Source organism: Aedes aegypti, chromosome 1 (genome assembly GCF_002204515.2).
Source record: "Aedes aegypti strain LVP_AGWG chromosome 1, AaegL5.0 Primary Assembly, whole genome shotgun sequence".
Lineage (NCBI taxonomy): Eukaryota > Metazoa > Arthropoda > Insecta > Diptera > Culicidae > Aedes > Aedes aegypti.
In genome coordinates this window covers 302,524,235-302,549,618 of record NC_035107.1, presented here as the reverse complement: position 1 = coordinate 302,549,618, position 25,384 = coordinate 302,524,235, and the positions used below count along the sequence as shown (strand labels likewise).

Below are 25,384 nucleotides of genomic sequence, written 5' to 3'. Positions count from 1 at the left end.
TAACTTTTTATTATTTATTTATAATCCCCGCAGTTTTCTCGATATGGAAACTGACGGGGAATCTTCAAATTCTAAAGATGATGATCATTCTGATCTTCCTGCTTCAGATACTAAACCCTTTAGAGTTAAAATTTTTCCTTCCACTTTCATTGGTCTCTATCCTGTATATTTTAGAAAGAAGGATAAACCAATTAATGTTCTTTTGATTTCGGCTGAAGTTTACAAAAAATATAAAACTGTTAAAGAAATTAAAAAAAATTCGCTGGATAAATTAAGGGTAGTTTTTGGTTCTCGTGGAGATGCTAATGCACTCCTAGAATCTAATTTATTTGGAAATTCATACCGCATTTATGCCCCTTGCGATTCATGCGAGATAAATGGCGTAATTTATGACGAATCATTGAGTTTCGATGATATTCGTAATTATGGTTTAGGAATTTTCAAAAATAAATCTATTGCTCCCGTCAAAATTTTAGACTGTAATCGTTTGTCTAAATTAACTTTCAATGGGAATGAATCAAGTTATATTCATTCTGATTGTATTAAAATAACATTCGCAGGTTCTGTTCTTCCGGATTTTGTTTCAATTAATAATGTTTGTTTTAGTGTGAGACTTTACTTTCCCAAACTTATGCATTGCACGCATTGTCTTTTATTTGGACACACTTCTACTTACTGTTCAAATAAACCTAAATGCTCCAAATGTGGAGATTCACATTCTTCATCTGAATGTGATAAACATTCTGATGCTTGCATTTATTGTAAACAGACTCATTTTTCTATTAAAGATTGTTCAGTTTATAAAGCTAACCAACAAAAATTTAATCAACAAATTAAATTCAAAAATCGATGTTCCTATTCAGAGATCTTAAAAGCTTCGGGGGATTTTACTTTTTCTAATATTTATGATGCATTATCTGACTATGATAATGATGATTTAAATAATGAGTCTAATCAATTTATATATAAACCTCCCACAAAAAGAAAAAGAGCTAGCTTATAATCTAACAAAAAAAATGAAAATTCTGATCCTCAGCCTTCTACATCTTTTGATAAAAATTTTCCTCCACTTAATACTTCGTCCACTTCACAAACAATTCCTGGGTTTCAAAAAGTTGAAGGTGAAAATACATTTGCTAATGAAAGTTCTAGGGAAAATATTGATAATAATGAAAATTTTGAAAATTCCATTTTGAAAATTTTGGAACAAATTTTAGATTTATTAGGATTTAGTGATTTTTGGAAAAGTTTGATTAAAAAATGTTTACCCTTTTTTGCGTTTATTTTTGAAAAGATAAATTCTTTTGGACCCCTCCTTTCTTCATTATTTTCAGTGTAATGGCTACTACTAATAAATTAAATATATTACAATGGAATTGTCGTAGCATTATACCCAAAATTGATAGATTAAAAGCTTTATTATTTACTCACAATATAGATATATTTTGTTTAAACGAAACTTGGTTAGTGGAAAATAAACACTTGCATATTTCGACTTTCAATATTATTAGAAAAGATAGAAATTATTCAGCAGGAGGAGTTTTGATTGGTGTTCGTGAAAATATTCAATTTAAATATTTAAATTTACCTTTCAATTTTTCAATTGAATACATTGCTATTTCTGTTAAACATTTGAATAAGGAATTTTCTGTCATATGTTTTTATATCCCTCCAAATTATCCTTTTTCATTATCAGAAATTAAGACTATATTAGATAATGTACCTTCTCCATTTTACATATTAGGAGATTTTAATGCGCATAACTCTGCTTGGGGTAGTAGGAATAATGATATTAGAGGTAATTTGATCCTGGATTTGATTGATGAATTGAATTTGAATATTCTCAACGATGGATCATTTACCAGAATTGCTGTTCCTCCTACTCATCATATATGTATTGATTTATCACTTTGTTCTAATAGTTTAACATTCCTTTCTTCTTGGAAAATAATTAATGATCCTAATGGTAGTGACCATTTACCTATTTTGATCGAAGTTTGTAATAATGACAATAGAAAATCATCTAATGAATCCCTTAAGCCTGATTTATGTAAAAATGTTGATTGGATAAAATTTTCGGATCTTATTTCATTTTCGTTAACTTATTTTGATGATTCATTATCTCCACTTGATAATTATAAACAATTTTGCGAAATTATAATTAAATGTTTATTAAAATCTCAAAAATATAAAATTACTCCAATTTCTCCAAGGAAAAAATATCCTTCATTTTGGTGGGATAGTGATTGTTCTTCGGCTTTAAAAAATAAATCCGACGCCTTTAAAAAATTTCGTCGTTTTGGATCAAGGGAAAATTATTTTTTATACTGTAAAGCTGAAGCTAAATTTATTCAAATTACCAAATTTAAAAAAAGGAATTATTGGAGAAATTTTATAGAAAACCTTGATAAAGAATCTTCTCTTTCTTCTCTTTGGTCTGTTGCTAGAAATTTAAGAAATTATAATTCTTCTTCTCCAAATATTCAAGAATATTCTGAAGATTGGATTAATAAATTTGCCTCTAAAATTTGTCCTTATTTTGTTCCTTGTTCCATAAATTTTAAAAATTGTCAAAGATATAATTATTTTCCTGAACTTAGTGCTTCATTTTCATTAGAAGAATTAGATTTAGCATTATCTGTTACAAAAAACAGGTCTCCGGGAATTGATAATATTAAATTTATTGTTTTGCAAAATTTACCACATGATGGAAAAATACATTTGTTAGAATTGTACAATTCATTCCTATTTCAAAATATTCTTCCTTCGGAATGGCGTTCTATTAAGGTTGTAAGTATTGTGAAATCAGGCAAGGATCCTTCATTAGCTGATAGTCGTACACCAATATGTTTATTGTCATGTCTTCGTAAGCTTATGGAAAGAATGTTACTTAATCGTTTAGAATTATGGGCTGAAAGTAATAAAATTTTTTCTTCTTCCCAATTTGATTTCAGAAAAGGTTGTAGCACTCGTGATTGCACTGCTCTTCTAGCTTCACAAATTAATCTTTCGTTTAATAAGAAGCAGGATATGGTTTCAACTTTTCTTGATGTTTCTGGTGCTTATGATTCTGTGTTATTAGATCTACTTTTTGAAAAATTAAAAAAAATCAATATTCCAAATATAATTGCCAATTTTTTATACATTTTATTTTCTTTCAAAATTATGCATTTTTTTTTCATAATGGCTCTTCCAAATTGATACGATATAGTTATTTTGGTCTTCCTCAAGGATCTTGTTTGAGTCCATTTCTATATAATTTATTTACCAGTGACATATCATCTGTTATTCCGAATGGATGCTATTTTTATCAATTTGCCGATGATAAAGTTATTTCTATAAGCGGTAATAATAGAGAAATTATTCGTCATTTTATGCAATGTGCATTGAATAATATTGAAATTTGGGCAAACAATAATGGTTTTTCTTTTTCTGTTCCTAAAACTAAATTTATTTTATTTTCCCGTAAACGTTCTATTGTTAATATAAATTTATATCTTAATGGTCACGAAATTGAACAAGTTGATGATTACAAATATCTAGGAATATGGTTTGATTCAAAATTATTGTGGAAAAAACATATTCAATATATCCAGATAATTTGTGCAAAAAGAATAAATTTCCTTAGAACCATAACAGGTACTAGGTGGGGGGCTCATCCTACTGATTTAATTACACTTTACAAAACGATCATTAGATCTATTATTGAATATGGATGTTTTACTTTTACAAATGCTAGTCAATCGCATTTTTGTAAGCTAGAAAAGATTCAATTTCGATGTCTAAGAATTTGTTTAAAATTAATGAATTCAACTCACACTCAATCTATAGAGGTTTTAGCTGGAGTGATTCCACTTAAAACTCGCTTACATGAATTGAATTGTAAATTCATGTTAAATTGTTTTGTAAAAAAACACCCAATAATTGATGTTTTGAAATGTTTAAATGATATAAATCCAACTTGCAAAATTTTAGATTCATACAAATATTGTTCTTCTTTGAATATTGTTCTTACAACAATTTCTACATTCAATTATCATAATTTTGATATTAATGTTCACTCGTTTCACCCTATGATCGATTTATCGTTATATGAAGAATTAAAACAAATTCCTAGTAATGAGTATTTTCGCTTCGCTCCTTTATTTTTTCGGCGTAAATTTGTTGGATTAGATTCACATCAATTTTACTTTTCTGATGGATCATTAATCCAAAATGTTGCTGGTTTTGGAGTTTATAATTATTATTCTGCTTATTTTTTCAAATTACAATCTCCTTGCTCAGTTTTTATAGCTGAGCTAACTGCCTTGTATTTTACTTGTTCTTTGATTAAAAAATGTGCTCCAAATATTTTTATTATATGTTCAGACAGCTTAAGTAGTTTGAAAGCACTCAATTCAATTAATTTTAATTCTAAAACTCATCACATTATGTTGTTGCTGAAAAAAGAACTATATTATTTGCATTCTCAGGGATACATCATTAAATTTATTTGGGTTCCTGCTCATTCTAACATTTATGGTAATGAGCAAGCTGATTCTTTAGCAAAATTAGGGGTTCGTTGTGGCAGTATGTTCAACAGACAAATTTCTTCGTCTGAATATTTTACAAATTTAAAACAATATTCTTTAAATAATTGGCAGCTTTCATGGGACTTTAGTGATAAAGGACGATGGTGTCATTCAATTTTACATAATGTTAGTCGATTTAGTTGGTTCAAAAATTTTGCTGTCGGAAGAAATTTTATTTGTACATTATCGAGGCTTATATCCAATCATTATATTTGTAATAGTTATTTGTATCGTATCAACATCAATGATTCTAATTTGTGTGATTGTGGTGTTGTTTATGAGGATATTGATCATATTGTTTTTCATTGTACGCGTTTTGCTATACCTAGAAATACTTTCTTTAGAAATTTGAAAATATATCATCGTTTCGTGATATTCTGGGAAGTAAATTCTTACCCTCGTTGAAAATACTTTATAGATTTTTAAATGATGCTTTGTATTTCGTATGATTCTGCTTCGTTCTTTTTCCTCTTTTCAGGTTTGATGGAAACATTTTCAATAAACTCATTTAAGGATGGCATCAAGTTGATTTCGAGTCATGGCCAATTTTCAAGATTTTTGGCTCTGAAATGGATAAATGCCGCCTGAGCCTTTAGATTTATATGTTATTATTATTATCATTTTGTAATATAATTTTGAAAAGACAAAGAGGTTTTGTGCCTTTTTGAGAAGAATTTCATAAGGAAATCACTCAAAGGGGCTTTTCCCTCTTTCAAAATTTTTAGTTAAAAAATAAATAAATAAATAAATCACTTATCCCACGGTAAAAAGAAGCAAGGTATTATACTCCGAAAAATGACATTTGGCGGTGACGTCATTCCTATCGCAAACTCGAACGAGTGCAAAAGAAAGCAAGGCTTGCTCTCTTTTATTATCCTGTAAACCTCATGCTTGACGATAGGAATGACGACACATGTTTTGATTGAAAAATGCATAAAATATATCAAAATCATGAGGCAGAATAAAGAATACCGTTTCATATAGGAAGACACAACTGGTTTATGCAAATTAACTTTTTGCTTTAATAAAATAGAGAAAAATCATCATTATACATCCAAAAACTGACGATGCGAACGAAAAATTTAGCATCTTTGATAGAGATTGTAATTTGATTCCGAACTGATCAAATCCGGGAGTGATTTGCTTTCGGATTACGGTAACCTGTCTGTTTCAAATCAGCATTCTAAATCGAAACTTACTTCTCATGCTAACGCTCAGGGCATCGGCCTGCTGCCGGATCTTCTGCAGTCGCGAACGATAGTCGACTGGACAACATACGACGGCCTCACGTGGGGTGTAATTGCAAATACTGATTCGGGCTTGGATGTGTTTTAGTACCGGACCGCACGTGGTAAAGCCGACGCATACCCCCACACCGGAACCAAAGCGGCACTCATCACCTAAAAGAAGAAAAGAAAAGTGATATTAGTGACAATACGATAAATGATAGGAATATATGAATAAGATGTAAAACTTTCAAACATTTTGAAGAGAAGAGGCACATCAAATCGAAGCAGCCCAGGCTTTTTGATTCAAGCGAGGAAACAAAGAGTACCACCTCCCGTGATCAGTTGTTCTGAACTTGGAGGATTTAAGGAGGAGATCTTGAACTCAATTAGGGGAATCTAAGTTTCCTTCCAAATCGCAAAGAAAGGGACCGACGCGTATTGCCGGAAATTATTAAGGAGCGAACTTCTTCTCAAAACATATTGAATAACAGAAACATAATAGTAGTTTACCTAACAAGTTGCAGAATGATGATTTTTACAGCACGAGTCGTAAGTTTATCCTACGAAGCTTGCCGAGTAGGATAATTACGAGGATTTCTGTAAAAATCGAATTCTGCAACGAGTTACGTACAACATTTTTTGAAATTTTGTAGAAGACCACTTGAGGGTATCAGAAATTCTATCAAAATGCATTCACCATCATTTTACATTTCTGAATTTTTTTTTTGTTTCTTTATTAAGGTAAATTTTAGCACATTGACGTATGGCTAGTTCTGCACCTGTAAAACTCTCTCTGAAAAATTGTTGTGTAATGATTCATTACGCAACTCAAAACAGTTGCATTACAGCACTGGTTCCAGTTGCGTAATGACTATGGGGCTCTGCACTGTTTTGATTATGCACGAGATTTTGACGTTAATTGGCCTTGTTGTTTACTAATTTCATGAAAGAGGGAAAGAGAGAGAGAGACAGATTTTTGTGCAGAACCCCCTTCCCACACTGCATACTTCAGTGCAGGAAAGTAGGCCGTTTCATGACAGATTGGCGTGATGAAAATCAGCCTATTACGATGAGAAATTGCAAAAAAGTTTACGCAACGCTTTTCCATTACGCAACTGTTTTGAGTTGCGTAATGAATCATTACACAACATTTTTTCAAAAAATTGTAAGATAATGGTGAATGCATTCCGACATAATTTCGTATACCTTAAAGTGGTATTATACGAAATTGCAAAAAATGTTGAACGTAACTTGTTGCAGAACTCGATTTTTACAGCACTCGTCGTAATTATCCTACTCGGCAAGCCTCGTAGGATAAATGCATGACTCGTGCTGTAAAAATCATCATTCTGCAACTTGTTCCGTAAACTACTATAAGGATTCGCTGCTGGCAAGTAATTTCTTGGCCTATCTTGGTGCATTGGAAATTCCTGCAAGGAATCGGTCAGGAAAGTGCTTTTTTCTGATCACAGTTCGCAGTTGAAAAGAAATGTCAGTTCAAACGGGAGTCGCTGTAGAAAATTTCTGCAAGGAATCGGCGAGAAATTTCTTTAGCGATTCCTTTTCAGCAGCATATCAGGCTTTACCTATGACGAAAAAATTTGGGTGGGTAATGTCTGTTGACGTAGGACTACTATGGACAAAACATCGATCAATTCTGGGTCAGACTCTAACAACAGTGCGGTATTTTTTGCAGATGTGTTATCACAACCAATACAGTTGTAGCATCGTAGCATTCCATGGCAGCCAACTCTGAGTTGGCATTCTGACTAGTTACTCTGAAAAGAGTGATTCCATTGCCAGCTCTTGTACAGAACAGTCGCAATTAGCTCTAATAAAGATCATTTCAGAATATAATAAGATGATAACCCAAGAACCATTAAGCCGCATAAGTCGGCACCAGTTCATTCTCTTGATTTCCATAATTATGCCATTGATATTCATTCATTCCAACCCAACATTGATTTGTCATTGCACGAAGAATTAAAACAAATTTCCAGTAATGAATATTCTCGTTTTGCTCTTTTATTGTTATTTTTTCTTTTATTATTATTTTCAAACGTAAATTTGTTGGTCTTGACCCTAATCAAATTTATTTTTCGGATGGTTCATTGATTCAAAATCTTGCTGGTTTTGATGTATATAACCATTATTCAGCATAATATTTTAAATTACAATCACCTTGTTCAATTTGTTTTGCTGAGTTAATCGCATTGTATTTCATATGTAAATTGATTAAAAAATCATCTCAAAATGTTTTTATCATATGTACAGATAGCTTAGGCTGTTTGAATGCAATTAAATCAATCAATTTTTCTTCAAAAACCCATCATATTATTTTGAAATTAAAAGAAGAGTTATTTCATTTACATACTCAGGGTTACATTGTCAAATTTGTTTGGGTTCCTGTGCATACCAATATTGATGGTAATGAGCAGGCTGATTGTTTAGCTAAATTAGGTGTTCGTTGTGGTGTTTTGTATGATCGTCAAATTGCTTCATCAGAATATTATTCTGAATTTAAAAAATAATCTACAAACAACTGGCAGCTTTCTTGGCAATTCTAGTGATAAAAGCCGTTGGTGTCATTCTATTTTACCTATTGTTAATTATTCTACATGGTTTAAACATTTATCTGTTGGTAGAATTTTTATTTGCACATTATCCAGATTAATTTTCAATCATTACATTTGTAATAGTCATTTATATCGTATTAATATAAGTGACTCTAATTTATGCGATTGTGATGAATTCTATGAGGATATTGATCATATTGTTTTTCAATGTACTCGATACACCATTCCTAGAATTAAATTTATTAATGACTAGTGGTCCCGGCAAACTTCGACTTGCCATCAAGTAGGCTGTTGAATACGCTATAGATCGTCCAATACAAAATGACAGTTTCGTCCACTCTCGGTTTTCCGATTTTCTCGGTGAATATCCTGGGATTTTTATACACACAAACACGTCGGAACCCTGACGAACAGAACGGAGAAATAATCATGTTGGGATGTGGCCCAAGCCAAATTTAGTGGACTGCATGAAATGGGGGTCTCTCCCAACATCGAATCTCCTTGTGCTCTATGAGCCCTTCTAGCTCAATTCCTTCCATTGATGGTACATAAATTACTTCGTCCAGAAGTCAAAAATTAACACACTTTATTTAACGTATACTAATATTCAATAACCAGACATATTTACAGGAATTTATTACAACTAACAATTACACGATACAACACTTATGATAGCTCGAGACCTACTGAATACAATTTATTTTTAAATTATTAATTATTTTAATCAATTCGTGCCTGTTATCTGAGTTATCTGAGAGCCTTATTATTTGCCTTCAAGGATGTTAACAGTGCAGATCAAAATAATTCCCTATTTGTTAATAATGAGGTATGCAACAAATCATTCAAATTAGTTAACCCGTTCGTAAGCCATTTCGTAACATACAGACACTATTCCGTACGGAACGTGCGGAAAAAACGCAAACGACAATTCGTTTACACACCAAATCCGAATGTAGCAAAACACTCACCGAATAGAGCCCCCAGCGTGACCCAGCCCAGCTACGTCACTGAGATCGCGAGTTACCTCGATTGATGTGAGTTCCACCCGTGAGTGCCCGTGAAAGATTCCCGCCATCATTGTCCAGTGATGGAAAGTGGCGAACGCTTCATCTGAACTGGAACAAAAACAAAACCAAGCGCTCCCGAGCGTCAGAGCGCTGGCTTACTCGCATCTGTCGACTCCCGAGTAACTGAAGCAAAAAGTGATTCGCGAACGTGTTCGGAGCTGCTCAGAGTCATATTGTGCTTTTGGGAAAAAAGCTGCTTACCCTCCGAGATTTATGGTTTTCAAGGGCTTTTGACTACAACCTAGTAGTTTACTATCGATATGATGGTTATACAATTAATTTGTCTGTCAAAACCATAATAAATCACACCTTGCTCGGTTACTCGCGAGTAAACGCTCGCGAGCTTGTTGCTACTTTTTTTGACATGTTCTCCCGAGTAGACGGGTGCGGGCTTACTCACACCTAGCCAGATCCCGAGTCTGTGATGTTTGTTATGCGTTGGTATACACTCGTGAGCTGCTTCGTGATGCGAACTTTTCCAGCACTGTCATTGTCATCGTCATCGAGGAACTCACTGGCACTCACCACAACAGTAACGAAACGATGAGTGCAGACGCGTCGCGAATGTTCCACGCGCGTCTGGAATACGTGTATGGTGAGAGCGCGAACATTCTGGAACGCGTGCGCGTGCATATAAATACGCGACCGCTCCGCCAGTGAAGTCAGTATTGTTTTAAGGTGAATATGAATCGAAGCCAAAGTTCAAATTTTCAAGAGTACGGATCTGGTGAACCAAACACCCGTTTGAGGTGAAAACCTAATCAATTGGTCACCACCAGCTAGAGACCAATCAATTAAGTTTTCAGCTTAAACGGATGGTTGGATGATCCGTGCTCTTGAAAATTTGAACTTTGGCTTCGATTCATATTCACCTTAACATCCGCGCGCGTGTAATCGAGTGAACAAGTGAAAAGTGACTCAAGTAAATAGTGAAGTTTTTTTTTTTTTTTAAATTAAGGCACTCCGTGCTTGTGGCCACTACTGTGCCGGAATCAGTTTTACCTGTATCTTCCTTACCGATACAGTTCTATTTTTAACTAATCTATATTTACATCTGCTTTCACTCTCTTCTGCTCTTTTGCTCTCACACCGAGCAAGTAGGAGAGTGCTCTGCTGTTGGTCCAATCGATTTCCATAAGCCATAGTCCCATTGCTCTTGCGGTGGTTCGTTTTGCCATGTTCCTGAGTCGTTTGAGGCTAGCTGCCTGCGAAGTGGGTCAATTTGTCTCAGTCACCATCTGATACTGACGGAGGATGGATGTGCTCCCCTATGCACGGTCCTCCGTGCGGCGTCTTCTGGTGGCTGGACGGGTTATTTTTTGGAGGGGCTGGGAATTGAATACATGACCTTCCGCTTATGAAGCGAAAGCGTTACCTCAAGGCTACGGACCCTCCTAATAGTGAAGTTGTAATAGTTAAGTGCAGAGTAGTGTACCAATGGTAGAAGCATTAACCTAAGAATGCTAATGTCGCTGCTGTTCGTGTTACCAACATCTAGTTTGCCCAAGGGTGGAGGGCGGCTGTCAACTGGGAGTAAAATTGAAAAGCCGCCAATCTAAGTCCAGAACCAGTTTTAAGGCTTAACGCGGAAAAGTAAAAATCATTCTTCACAAAATTACAGGTAATCAATGCGCTTGAAAGAAATTGTTTGCAAGCAGTTATTTACTACGTGCTACTGCAGTGCGCTGTTGGCAATTTAATCATAAAATTCTGCTAAATTCCCAAAAAAGATGTTTGCGAGAAAATTGATTCCGCCGTCACCATTGTTTGGTCGTTATTTTGTATGGTTGTTTACATTTAAGAACCAGCGACACGTCGGGGTAGCAATAAAGAGCCGCCAGTTCCACCCTTGAGTTTGCCACGAACTGACAGTTTGAGTACCGGGCCTCAATGTGTCAGATTACTTTTAAAAGCCAAAACAACGACATGGTACTGAACAAACAATGAAAACCCCTAATTTAAGGTAATATTAATTAAAATCAGTTTGTGACAACAACGCCATTAGCGTTCTACTACTAATATTTCTATTGTACCAATCGACAAGGGAGTTCTCTGCACCGCCGTTTCGACCCGACACTCGCTACTGGTGATTCTTCCGACCAAAATTCGACATGTCGCAAGGACGCTCACCGAGCATCAAGTCGGCTGCTAAGGCAGCAGCTGAAACCGTCATGCAGAAACAGAATCAAGACGCCGAGCAACACGCTTCCAACTAGGAAATCACTGCCGATGCCGAAACACTGAAGAAGCTTTCATCGCTGTCCCGCCAACGTGACCAAGTGAGCCTGAAGCTTACACGAGTTCACAAGGCACTTGCCGGCGCTCAGAACCAGCTCAGCCTGCCACAGTTGAAGACGTTCCTGAAAAGAATGGATGATGCGTATGCCGAGTTCAGCGCCGTGCACACCAAGCTGGTTGCTATAATCCCAAATGAGGCCTTTCGACAGCAGGAGGAGATCTACATCGCTTTTGAGGAACGATACGACTACGCTCGCACGGCCATAGAAGAACTTATGCTGGAACACGAATTGAACACCAACAAGACTCCAACGACGCAACCGCAAGTGATAGTGCAACAGCAACCATTGAAGGCTCCAATCCCTACCTTCGATGGGTCTTACGCCAACTGGCCGAAATTCAAGGCCATCTTCCAGGAGGCCAATTCAGGAGATTCGGACGCCATCAAGTTGTACCATCTCGACAAGGCACTTGTTGGTGACGCGGCTGGAGTTTTAGATGCGAAAGTGATCAGCGAAGGAAACTACCAGCAAGCATAGGCCATTCTCACCGAACGTTACGAAAATAAAAGGATCATTGTGGAGGCACACATCCGTGGTCTATTCGATGTAAAACCAATGACATGCGGATTATCCAAGGAATTGCGACGCCTACTCGACGAGTGCACCAATCACGTTGAGAGCCTGAAGTACCTTGAACAGGTCTTTCTGGGTATTTCTGATTTGTTCCTCGTCCCCATCGTGTCATCCGCAATGGATCAGCCGACCAGGATGGCGTGGGAAGCCACGCAGAAAAAAGGTGAGCTACCAAACTATGCGCAGACCATCTCGTTCCTGCAGGCAAGGTTCCAGATGCTGGAAAATTGTGAAATGGCGTTCCAGCAAACCCACACCGAGATTCAACCGAACCCGAATACAACAGGCCCAGTGTCATCGAAAGCAACCGACGTGAAGGTTTACACCGCTTCAATCGAGCCGAAGAAGGACAGTTGCGAATTCTGCCAGGGACCACATCGCAACTATTAATGTAACGCAATAAGTGTTATGCCGTTTGACCAAAGGATAGAGAAGGTGCGAGCATCTGGTGTCTGCTTCAATTGTTTCCGCGGGAGCAGGCCGTTAGGCCGTAAGTCGTTAGGCCGAATGTCGTTAGGCCGAAGGCCATTAGGCCGAATGTCGTTAGGCCGAAGGCCATTAGGCCGAATGCCGTTAGGCCGAAAAGGTCGTTAGGCCGAAAGGGTCGTTAGGCCGAAAGGTATCTCAGGCTACAATTTTTTTTTATGGTATTCGGATATTCAATCCACGAAATTTATTTATTTACAACATCTTCGACATTATGCCGCACTTAATTTTAATTTAATTTTACTTAATTCTATTCTTAAACATAAATTTACTAATATTAAAATCAAAAACATCACAAACATAATTAAGCAATCTACAACATGAATCGAGCGGATTATTATACCCATAGAGCGATCGATGGGAAGGTATCCAAAGTAATTGTCGATTCCGGAGCTGACGAGCTGGCGCCTGAAACTGCACATTTGCCAGCAGACTGCTGCAATCAATGCACATTGGTCCACGGAACGAAATTAAGTGGAATAAATTAATAACTTGAAAAATATAAGAGATAGGGTTTTGGTGTCTTCTGAACATTTGTTTGTCTGATCAAGGCGCGTTATATGCAAAAGTGTCCTAAGCGCCAAATTTCATAGCTTTCGAAATTCGCTCTCAAACTTGTTTATTTTAAAAGATAGCACAACAAAATGTTCTACAATATTTAAGATTATAGAAAATTTGAAAACTTTGTAAAACATCATTTTTTTCTATATCTTATAGTTTTAGAGATATAGGTCACTTTAGAACTTTATGGTTTTTCCTCAATACTAACGAAAATATTAATTTTTCAGGCCTACTATGTTCTGAAGAGTTTTAGATATGAGCAAAATACACATTTTCTCTGAAGACGTCATACCTCTAAAATTTTCATATGAAAAGATATAAGCGTTTTTGTAGTTTTTTCACCCACTTTTCCAAGCGTAACATTTCAAAATGGCGCAAGTGAAATCAAAAACTTTTCCCGTTACTTGAATAAGCATATCTTAAAGTGCATTTTAAGAAAATTTGGTGATAGTGATTTTTGATTTTCTCTAATAAATGTGTTCTGAATTATCCCTTAATTTTACTTAGAAAACAGATTTTCTTTACTTCTTGAGATTCTTATTCAATTACAGTCGAACATTTTGTAATAATTCAAAAATACTGAATCATTCTTAGCATGAACAAGAAGTTTGTAGATGATTATCATATCTATTTTTATTCATATCGTTAATAATTACAGAGATTTTCGTTCTTTGCCATACAATACCGTCAATGGAAGGAAAACTCGACGAATTTAAATGAAGTCCTGCCAATATAAGCTAAAGCTTTCACTAGATTGGACAATGCCAATGCAGTTGCATTCCCTTTTTTAGGTTTGTATAAGTGTTGTTTTGAACTAGACAATACTTAACTATGTCAATTATATGCACTCGGCCTCCGTATGAATACAACATTGGAAAATAAACATTTGATTAAAATCTCATTCATTCCGTATTCAAGCACACTGTGAACTAAAGCGCAATAAAGTGACTTAAGTGCATAAGCATCGTCGAAATGTTGTGTATGGACCAATGCACGAGTTCATTATCTGACGTTTGAGCGGTGCCGTGTTATTTACGTGACCATGGCAACGAGTGAATTCGGCACCGCTCAAACGTCAAATTGATGAATTCGTACAATGGTCCATTGCGGCGAAGAAAACCAAGCATTGCATTGGCTTTAGCTGTCATCGAGGCGATATGTTAATGGAATCGGAGTTTGGAATCAAGGATCACTCCAAGATCCTTGATGGACGATACTCTCTCCAGCGATGAGCTATTCAAAGAATAGTCAAATACTGTGGTGGACTGACGACGGCTGAACGATATGACTTTGCATTTGTTAGCATTCATCTGCATACCGTTAAGATCACACCAATTGGAAACTCTATCGACATCAGCTTGTAGCGCGCAACAGTCCAGCAATGTTTTGATCGTACGAAATAGCTTCAAATCATCTGCATACAGTAATTTGCCACAGTTCAGCTGATCACACAAATCGTTTATGAAGAGCACGTAAATAAGTGGACCTAGGTGACTTCCTTGTGGAACTCCGGAGGATATACCAAATATATCAGATCTCGCGCCTTGTACTTTCACAAAAGCTTTACGGGAGGATAATAAGAAATGAAACATTAATGCGAGTATGTTGTGAAAAAAAATGAAACTATTTGGTGCAGCCGTCTTTGAGTAATGAGCATTTATGTTTCTGGTACCACGCTGGACAAATAAAGATCTTGAAAACCCTAAAAAACATCATATCGTAATTTTCAGATTTCTCTAGGAATACTGATTTTTTCAGAGTAGCTCCTCATTACCTGGCATTGTATAGTACACATTGTATTTTTTTGATAAATTGATTAAAAAACAAAATGGCTGCCAAAGGCATTTAATATGAAGAATGTCGGTCCCCCAAGGAACATCGGAATATTTTCAAAACTAGTTCATCAATGATTAATATCGACAGGAATTCCTAAACTAGAAGAGTTTTTTGAGATCTTGTGAAGAAAATGATGCAAAAATATCGAGAAACAAAAAAGTTATCGCGATTTGAATTTTTTTAGCGGTAAAAAAATGAAGCTGTCGGTAGAGGGGTTAATCAAATGGAAATGACATTTGAATATTTCAGATGCAAAATACAAACAATTTTTTAAAATGGCTAAGACATCAATCAGTGTTTTTTCCTTCTTTTAAAAGAAGGCTGTTCTTTCTAGTTATAATTGACAGCGGCTGTATAGGATCAGAAGAGATAATGCAGATTTAGTTATATAGATGAGTAGACAAAAAATACTCGTTAGTAAGCATCCATAAATGACGCAGCATTTTCTTGACAATTTCTGAAACGCCCTCTCCCATCTTACTCTTTTTTTTTGATACCGTCGTTGGGGGTGACAATGGGTCAAAAAAGGATGTGTACGAATTATTTATTGAATAACTATCGCAATTTAACTCCAATAAACTTCAAATTTGGTGTGTATGTACTTTGATGGTACATTAACAACTGTTCAAAACATTAAAGAAAAATATTTATTCACAGCGGCACCACAAGTGAATGATAATTGACCCAATCTCACCCCATAGAGGGGGTGACATTGGGTCACTGTAATTGAAATAACTTGTTTTTGATAATATGGTTGCAAAACCATTCACAGCTGAAGAATATTGATGAAATACGATGCAAACAAGATGAAAAGATATCTAAGATGTATCACAAGTATGATAAACCCACTTAAAAGAACGATTATACCAAAAAATTGAAGAGCTATGAGAAAAAATATGTAAACACAACATTCATCGTCAAGTTTACATAATTTTTCTATTTTTTTCCCCTCGAAATGTCTTCAAAGTCTCATCCCCATTGCCATGAAGCCTATTCAGTTTCCCCAAAGGTGTACTGAAACAGTGATTATTTTAATTCTTCGCAAATAGTTAAATTTCGGTGCGACATTCCATGATCAATACATTTCAGGCAGATGTTGACGTCATAATCACGATATTTCAGTGTTCCAACTCATTTGTACTTCCAGGAGATGTTTCTATAATATGAAAACACTGATAAATAATTAAATTAAAAAAAAAAAAAACAATCTATTTGGTAAAATTTTACGATGTTGCTGCGCACGAAACACAGTTGCTGGATTGAGAAGTTGTCAAAATGCGTTGCATTGTTATTCAATGTACGGAATCATCAAGTAGATTTGTTTGATGTTTCAAAGATGCTGTATTCAGAAAGAATAAACACATCTTAATGAAAAAGAAAACTACCGGCACCGTAAAATGTCAAAAAAGTGAACTTGCAATTTCATTTACTATCGTTCTTGCTTGACCCAATCTCACCCCCATTTCTGATGTTTTAGACACCGTACCGAAAAAAATAAAATTTTTGTTGAAAAATCAAATAGATTTCGGAAAAAAACGTGTGAAGTTTAATGAAAAGACTTTAAACCTTCTACTAATATAACGGTAGAGGTTAAAGTACATGCGTGATACTTTGCACAGGATAAATTTAATGTTGCAAATTTTATCTAATTTCAACATACAAGTTTATTGATATAGTAAACAAAAACTACTATTTCGAAAAATGTATATTGTGATGAATTACGTGTAATAATATGTTCCCTAACATATGAATTATTAATTTTAGTAATATCACCGTTATTAGCTGAAATATTTCATAAATCATATTTTTCCGTTTTGACCCAATCTCACCCCCCAGACCCATTGTCACCCCCATCGACGGTACACAATATATATACATGGTTCGTCTCAATCGTAATCGTAAACTCTTCGTTAACCGCGAATATGCTACGTCATTCATGGACAGTCCCTTAAGGTTTTTTGTTTGTTATCCACTCCAGTAAAACTCTGTATTGATTCAAACTGAAAAATTTTCAATTTCCTAAAGGCGAAAAAGTTTTTTTATTTTTGAAACATTTTCTTCAGTGATGATCCTTCTTTAAGACATCGGCTTTTCTTCCATGTTAAGCTTCAAAGTGGTAATTGACTAAATGCTAAGGTCAGATATTATTTCTTCTTTAAACGTTGACAGATTGTTTACTTTACTAGTTATTATTGCAGTTATAGTTGCTTTTATTTTCATCTTTTGTATTTTTATTCTATTTACATCAGCAATCTTTGGATAAGACGTTAAATTAAGAGCGCTCGAATTTCCCAAAATTACGCATGCCAATACTCACAGTAGGCTAACAGTACAATAGTAAAACTCCTATAAATGCATTTAAGGGTTTATTCAAATATTACGTAACGCAAATTTGCTAATTTTAGGCTCCCTCCCTCCCATACGCAACCGATTTTGTATGGACAATTTTAAATTTTTGTATGGACCGTAACACTACGTAAGACCCCCTTCCTCCCTCTGTTACGGTAAGTAATATTTGAACAATCCCTAACCAGCTTTTGTCATGATCTAGTGTCTGCAAATTAACTAAGTACGCATTGAGTCATTCTAACAAAAAATATCGTAACAAGTAATATCATCGTGGTTGCTATAGTATTTTGGTATGTTGCTATGATACATATTTGTTGATTCTGAAGAAGAAAATTATTTCCATTTCGTCGTCGTCGCAAGCGGACCGATTTTGCGTATTCGAATTTCTTCATAATGTCCGACCATATTGAAGTATTGCGTAGCTCCCGTGGTGGCGAAATATTAGTAGTTAACGACTACTTATATCATCGCAATAAGAAAGTAAGTAGTAACGTTGTATTAATTTACCTAAACCTAACATTGTTTTGTATTACCAGGCTGATGATATCCACTACTGGGAATGCTCCCGAAGAAAACACAACAAGCTACAAGAGAGCAAGTGTTCTTCCAGACTGGTGACAAAATTCGTGGGCAACAACCACGTAATTATTTCGGGAAATCCAGCTTCTCATCATCACGCTCCGGATCCTACAGCGGTTGATGAGTTCAAACTCCGCAACAACCTCAAGCGGCAAGCAGAGCATGATTCTGGTCCTCCAGCCAGAATAATTCGAAAAGTTGCAGCTGAGTTTTCGGATGGGGTTAATCAACGCTTCACAAATAACGCGCAGAAAAAAGTGATCCAACGCCTTCATCCATCTGCTCAGCCACCGCAAATGCCGGGAAATCAGGAATTTGTGATTCCGGAAAAGAGTCGAGTGACATTTGAAGGCGGATTATTTTATCGAGGTGAAAGGCGTTAGTCTTTGCCGCGGGCGATGATCTCAGGAGATTGGCTTTATCACGATATTGGTTAGCGGATGCCACCTTTGATACTGTCCCTGGAGAGTTTAGACAAATGTTTACTGTTCATGGAAGTGTAGGTCCGGATCATGTGAATACTGTGCCAATAGTGTTTGTGTTAATGACCAAAAAATCACAATCATTATACCAAACAGTATTGTCACATGTTTCGGAGGTGGCAGCCAATATCGGGATAGAATTGAACCCCACCATGATTTTGACCGATTTCGAACTTGCTATGATAAACGCGTTTAGCCACGAATTCAAAGGTGCCTCACAGGTGGGATGTTTTTTCCACTTCAGCCAAAATTTGTGGAAGAAAGTTCAAAAAAGTGGTCTTGTTTCTCAATTTTCCAGCGAAGGCTTAAACGACCACTTTAAGCGCTTTCAAGCTTTAGCATTTTTGCCAGCTGAGGATGTTCCTCAAGGATTGGCTTTATTCGATAAACAAATACCTGAGGTGATGCGACCATTGGTAACGTATCTTGAAAATACGTACGTGTTGGGTAGGATTAAGCCAGGAACTTCTCTAAGAACGCAACCAATGTTTTCACCTGCTCTTTGGTCAATTTATAATAACGTACTTAACAGTTTGCCACGTACTACAAATAATGTGGAAGCATGGCATAGCCGATGGGCAAACCTAGTCGGAGAGAGTCATGTGGGTACATTTCGGATAATAGAGGAGATGCGTCTTGAGCAAAAAGCTGCCGTTAGTCGTGCATCAGTATGGCTAGCGGGAGAAGCGACAGGCAAGAGAAAAGAAACCATTGATAAAGATGTACGCCTCCAGAGAGTAGTGCAGAATTACAAGGAATATTAGTTATTGGATTATATAAATGCTGTAGCATCTAACCTGAATTGTAAATAGTATTTAGGGGTCTATTTTGTAATTCGAGCGAATTCACGTTACTCGTCTGAGGTCATTGTCGATCAAAGTATGCATGCATATTTCAGATGTCACCCGTCGACTCCCATGGACCGATGCACGGGTTCATTATTTGACGTTTTAGCGGTGCCATATTATTTATGTGACCATGGAAACTAGTGTATTCGGCACCGCTCAAACGTCAAATTAGTGAACTCGTGCATTGATCCATAGTTATCCAGTCACATAGAGTGACAACTGTCGATAAACTCGAGTGACAGTGCCAAGTCGAGCGAAATTTTTGGTCGACAGTGACTCCAGTCGAGTGGTTTTTGATCGACTCGACTTATAAAATAGGGCCCTTAATGTGAAGTGTTGTAGATCGCTATAACTGTAATAAATCATGAACTCGTTAAACATAATAAACAATATTTCTCTTATTAAACGTTTCATATACACATAATGTGAAGCATTTAAACGCAGACAGTATCACTCGTTTGACTCAACCATTTTTGTATAATGACAAGCTAATTTTTCTAAAATCCCAACATCCCTCAGACATAGTGAAACCAATTACGGTGAAATACTCAATGATAATTCACTTGACTAGGCTTCAATAATTGTACTTTCATCATCTTTCCGACCCAATGGCCTATTCGGCCCAACAACCCATTCTGCTTAACGACCCATTAGGACTATATGCCATTTTCGGCCTAATGACCCTTTCGGCCTAACGACCCTTTCGGCCTAACGACCCTTTCGGCCTAACGGCATTCGGCCTAACGACATTCGGCCTAACGGCATTCGGCCTAACACCCCGTAAGTAATAAAATTATATTGAAAAGAATAGAAGTTGTTGAATCTTTGATCAGTGCTAAGAGCCGACCCTGAAAGAAGAGTTTGGGAGCCCCTGGTGACTAGGTCTATAAGGTCTCGTCCCCAGCGAACGTCTCGGGTTTAACCCTGTGAGAATTTAACAAGTTTTATTTCATAATGTTATTTGAAAAGGTTTCATGCCTTTTTTAGAACGATTTATAAAGATAATCACTCAAAGAGTCTTTTCCCTCTTTCTAAATTCAAAATTAAATAAATAAATAAAATAAAATAAGTAATTAAGGGCTTAGCAGGCTTAAAGCCACTTTTGGCGAATTATTCGGCTGATAAACGGCCCACTCGTTCCGTGTCTCTTAAGTGAGAGGCGTCTAAATGTTATAGCAGGCGGAAAATAGAAGACAAGAAAAAAAAATGTTTACTTTCTGCACCGTCTTTTCTTTCCATGCTCCTCCTCCTTTTTTTTAGTTGCTTGTTCCAGACTGATGTATTCGAGGCCTCTATCAAACGATTTTCATCTCATGCAGTGCTGGGAATGGAAATAGTAGTAGGCTTGAATTTCGAGAAAATCACGTGGCTCTTCCCAGTACAGTAGTTAAAAAACGTGAATCTCATCAAGTAGCCTATGTTGGGGGCTTAGCTTAGCTTAGCTTAGGCTGACTACACATATTAATGGTTGCTATTCCGTTATTGACCGAAGTCAGTGAAAATGCGCAAAGAATCAACTAGAAGTTCGGCTGGGATTGGCCATAATCTTCTTCAGTGTGCATAATTCTGTGCCTCTATTTATACATGGTCAATAACGGCGCCGGCCACGTCCTTGCAGTCAGGTGGGATTGGGGGAAGGAATGTTAGTGTGTAACCTTTGCTATTTGGAGACTGTGTTTGCCTCTGCATCTCCACAAAGGTTACTGGGAGGGATGTTTGTTAATGGGGAGGATCGTTGGTTCACAGGATTCACTTTGATAAGCGATTAGACCATGATAAATAATTATTTGTGAGATACAAACATGCTTATATGTAAATATAATATTTTCATTTGATATGAACAATATCTATGTAGAGAAAAATTATGCCGACACTTGACGTGACGAACCTTTCAAAGTTTGTTGAATAAAGTGAACCTTTCGCAAGTCTACACTTGTAGTGTCGAACCATTCAAAGTTTTTTTAATTACAAAAATAATGGTAAAAAGAAGAAGGTGTTTTGGAAAAAAAAATTAGACATAAATAATTTATGAATCAGAGTTTATGTCGACACTCACAGTGACGAACCATTCATAGTTTATTGAAAAATCATATTTACGTCTCACCGTTGTAACGATTAAAGGTGCAGTCATACATATTTTATAGATTAGAAATAGTAGCATGAAACGAGCTCACCAATTGATCCGTCATCCTTGAGCAGCAACAATCCACTTTCAGCTTCACTCGTTTGCTCGGCTGTATAAAAGCACTCAGAGAAAATAAGCGCGTGACTCGAGAGGGAAAACAACTGACGACTGCTCGGGCTTTCTTGACGCACTGCCCAGGAGCAAGCGTCAACGTCAAAAGATCAAAAAGGACTAATCGGACGCGGCACTTTTTCACTTTACTCGACCGACGCGCGACATGTTTGATCCTGCCCTCATCGCCGGCCCCCGCAGGAGCAAGCGTCAAGGTCGAAGGACCAAACGCAACTAACGGATCACGCCACTTTTTCACTTTCAATCGACCTCATCAAGTAGCCTATGTTGGGTGCATGAATTTTCTAAATCGTTAGTGTCATTTAAGGCTCTAAATGCGGGAAATGCAGCGGGAAATAGAACATTTTTCTACAGTAATTTTGGGTTGCCCTTAGCAACGGGTGTTTTGCAATTTTCATGGCTTTTTGCCTACAGCAGCGATGGGCGTGAGTTTCACTGGCTTCGCTGACTGTGATTGGCTCATGTTCCAACTGATCTATCGACGTACTGCTGATTCACTTCGCCCAGCGTTATTTTTAAAGTAAAGAAAGTTGCTGTAGCCTTTGTGTTCAACAGAAGAAGTTCAAGATGCTGGTAATGCCATCAAAATCATGCAGTTATTTGACCAGGAATCATTTCTTACTTCCTGACTGGAGAATCCCCTGAAAACCCCTGGAGAATCCCCCAAATATATTTTAATACCCTTAGAATAGCAGATGATGCTCCTCCTTTTCGTATTTTTCGCTTTCTGATCTGGGAAATAGGCTATATGAAATTGATGTCTTAGCAAGGGGTGTACAAGATTAGCATTATGCTGTTATTGCATCCCGACGGCACTGCAGCGTCCTCGGAAACATCCTCAAATTGCCGTATTGTCAATTATTCGTTGTAAATCAGACATTGTATGATGCTACAAGATGAAGTAAGAGATTATAGCAAGTATGTGGTAAATATATTAGGAAATATTGCACAAATAACTCTTTAGAACACTTTGGTTGGTCCTGAAAAGGGCCGATTGAATTTTTGAATTCGAGTAACACGGACACTTTTTGACGGCGCACTGGTTGAAATCCTCCTCGCCCGATGAGGTTTGCGGTGGCGGTTTCGTCGGGGTCTTCTTCATCGCGGCAGTCTTTGAAACTTGGTGGGGTTCTGCTTAGGAACTGCTTTCTTTTTCTCCTCCTCCAGCCACAGCCACAGTTTCCCGGGATTTCACTTCACTCTTGCAAATGTTGTAATTTTGCCTCCGATGCATTTCTCGATCTTCTGCAGGGAGGACCCGTTCCGTTCGTTTAGAGCTGCGATAGCGGACACAACTATCTCATTCTCCTGTGGACTACTTCCTCTTCTTCTTCTTGGCGGCGGCAGCTCAAGTACAGTGCTTAGGCTGGTTTTAGCGGGTCGTCGTAGGTGCGTCTTCTCCGCATTCCTTGAGTTACCTTCTCAGAAGATCTGTTTGCAGAATTCCCCCTCGTAAAAAAAATCGACGACATTGACGCCTCCCCTTTTGTCCAAGCAATGAAATCTGACCTCGTGTTGACTGCTATGTAGAGCAACCCACAAATCAAGCTAGAAAACGATAATATGTTGTTCGGTAACTGAATAGTATCCTCCTCCTTAGCTTGCAGATAGTGGGGTCCATCGGAATGAGTGATGGCTTCGCCATGTCAAGCCCGAATCGCGACACAAGTCGCTAGATGTAGCACTTATCGAAAATCGTCACTTGAACGCTCCACTTGTATGCCGAGATACTGCCGTACGTCACCAAGGGGCATCATGTTGAACTTCAACGATTGCAGAATAGCTTTATATTCTTCCGGACTTCCACGGGCAAAGAGCATGTCGTCCACGTATAAGAGGATGAACAATTGCTTGTTTCCCCCGTCGGCGGTTGATTGCTAAAATCCGAGCTTTTTCAATCTGCTATTGATCGTCTGATTCCAAATTCGTCTAGACCGTCTCGTATTCCTTTGGTTGACGCATGCACCCTAGTGTGGGACAAAATTTAGATTCTCGCTCCAGTCCACTTTTTAGATTGCATTTAGGTCCCATAAAACTGTGCAAAATTTCAGCTCGATCGGAGAAACTATATTTTAGCGCCAGCCGTTTAAAGTTTGTATGGGATTTTCTATGTGCCAACTTATTTTTGCAAAGAAAATTCGCCAGAGGTCGCCCATTTACCTATATAAAAATTATGAACACATGCCTCGATAGGAATTTTTACGATGAAGAATATTGCCGAAGACCGCGAAACAATCCGACAATTGTGAAGAAAGATGATGAAAACCTATTGGCAAGCCGACGTTGATTAACACGTAAAAGAATAACAATAATAACAAAATCGGGCAGAACTTCCGAATAGTCTATGCTTACTAACTTTTTTCACAAGCATCGGATTGCTTTACGGTCTTCATCAATATTGTTCATCGTAGAAATATCTATCAAGATTTGTGTTTAGAATTTTTATTGATGTCAATGGGCGACCCCTGGCGAATTTTCTTTGCAAAAGTAAGTTTTTCCATAGTAAATCCCATACAAATTTTGAACGGCTGGCGCTAAAATATAGTTTCTCCGATCGAGCTGAAATTTTGCACAGTTGTTATGGGACCTAAATGCAATCCGAAAAGTGAATTGGAGCGAGAATCTAAATTTTTCATATAATCGTGTCCCAGGCTAATGTACACAGTCTCGCTTAAGGTTCCGTACAAATAGGCCGTTTTGATATCTACGTGCTGTTTCGCCACCGGGGCGAACACTTGGTCGTAGTAAGTGCCAAACTTCTGACTAAAGCCTTGCGCTACCAGTCTCGCCTTGTGACGCGTTATTAATCAAAATGCTCGTCAAGCTTCCGTTTGTACAGCTATATAGAACCAAAGGCTGTTCGTCCTTTCAGGAGAGCTCCAACGGTCCAAGTTGAATTCTGACGATGTGATTGCACCTCTTCCTTCATGGCTGCTATCCATGATCCGCTTTCCGGACTATTTATTGCCTCATCGTTGGTGGTTGGTTCAGCAACAAGGGCCATGTTGCCGTGAAGGGGCAACACTCTTTTTGGTCTGCTCGTATCTCCGCATGGTGGTTTCATTCAGGTCTTCCTGAACGGACTCGTTGCAAAAATGTCGCTTTTCCTTTAGCACATGGACGAACGCTTTGCACTCAAACACCTTCAGATGCCACACTCGGTTTGTGTCAGGCTTGCTGTGGATCCATTCCCAATGGTCAGGCCATACATACCTCCACCACGGGCAACTTTTGCATTTTGCTTCTTCGGTCCTCATGGGTCTTTCTGTAGCTTGCAGTCACACTGTTTGTGGCCAGGTTGTTTGCATAAATAGCAAATAATCGGTTTCCGACCGGCAGCTTTCAGCGCCGATCCCTCAGCGGAATGACAGTTTTGCTTGCTTACCACGTCCAGCGGCTTCTCTGGGATCAGGAAGCGCTTCAGCGCGGAGCTTTCAGGCTTCGTAATTCGAATTGTAGAGCTTCGTGGAATTCTTCAGATCCATTTTATCGCAAGAATGGCTCCAATCGCCAAACTTCGGAAACTTCGACGCGGTGCTAAAGGCTCATAACCTGTTAACAGAGCTAATAATTGAAACATCTTGTTTCTACGGGTAGTGTAATGGATAGTGTAATGAAAATTTATTAATTCGATACAGTTACAGATTGCTTCGATTGCATGGCATGAATT

At 37.4% G+C, this 25,384-nt stretch overlaps 1 protein-coding gene across 1 annotated transcript in view; it reads right to left on the bottom strand.

Moving 5' to 3' along the window:
* LOC5579956 (serine protease snake) overlaps window positions 1-25,384 on the bottom strand; it is a 53,230-nt gene that overhangs the window by 20,558 nt on the left and 7,288 nt on the right. The window contains exon 2 of the mRNA XM_001658426.3: window positions 5,771-5,971. Coding sequence (XP_001658476.2) covers window positions 5,771-5,971 — 201 coding nt within the window. The remainder of the gene's footprint in view (window positions 1-5,770; window positions 5,972-25,384) is intronic.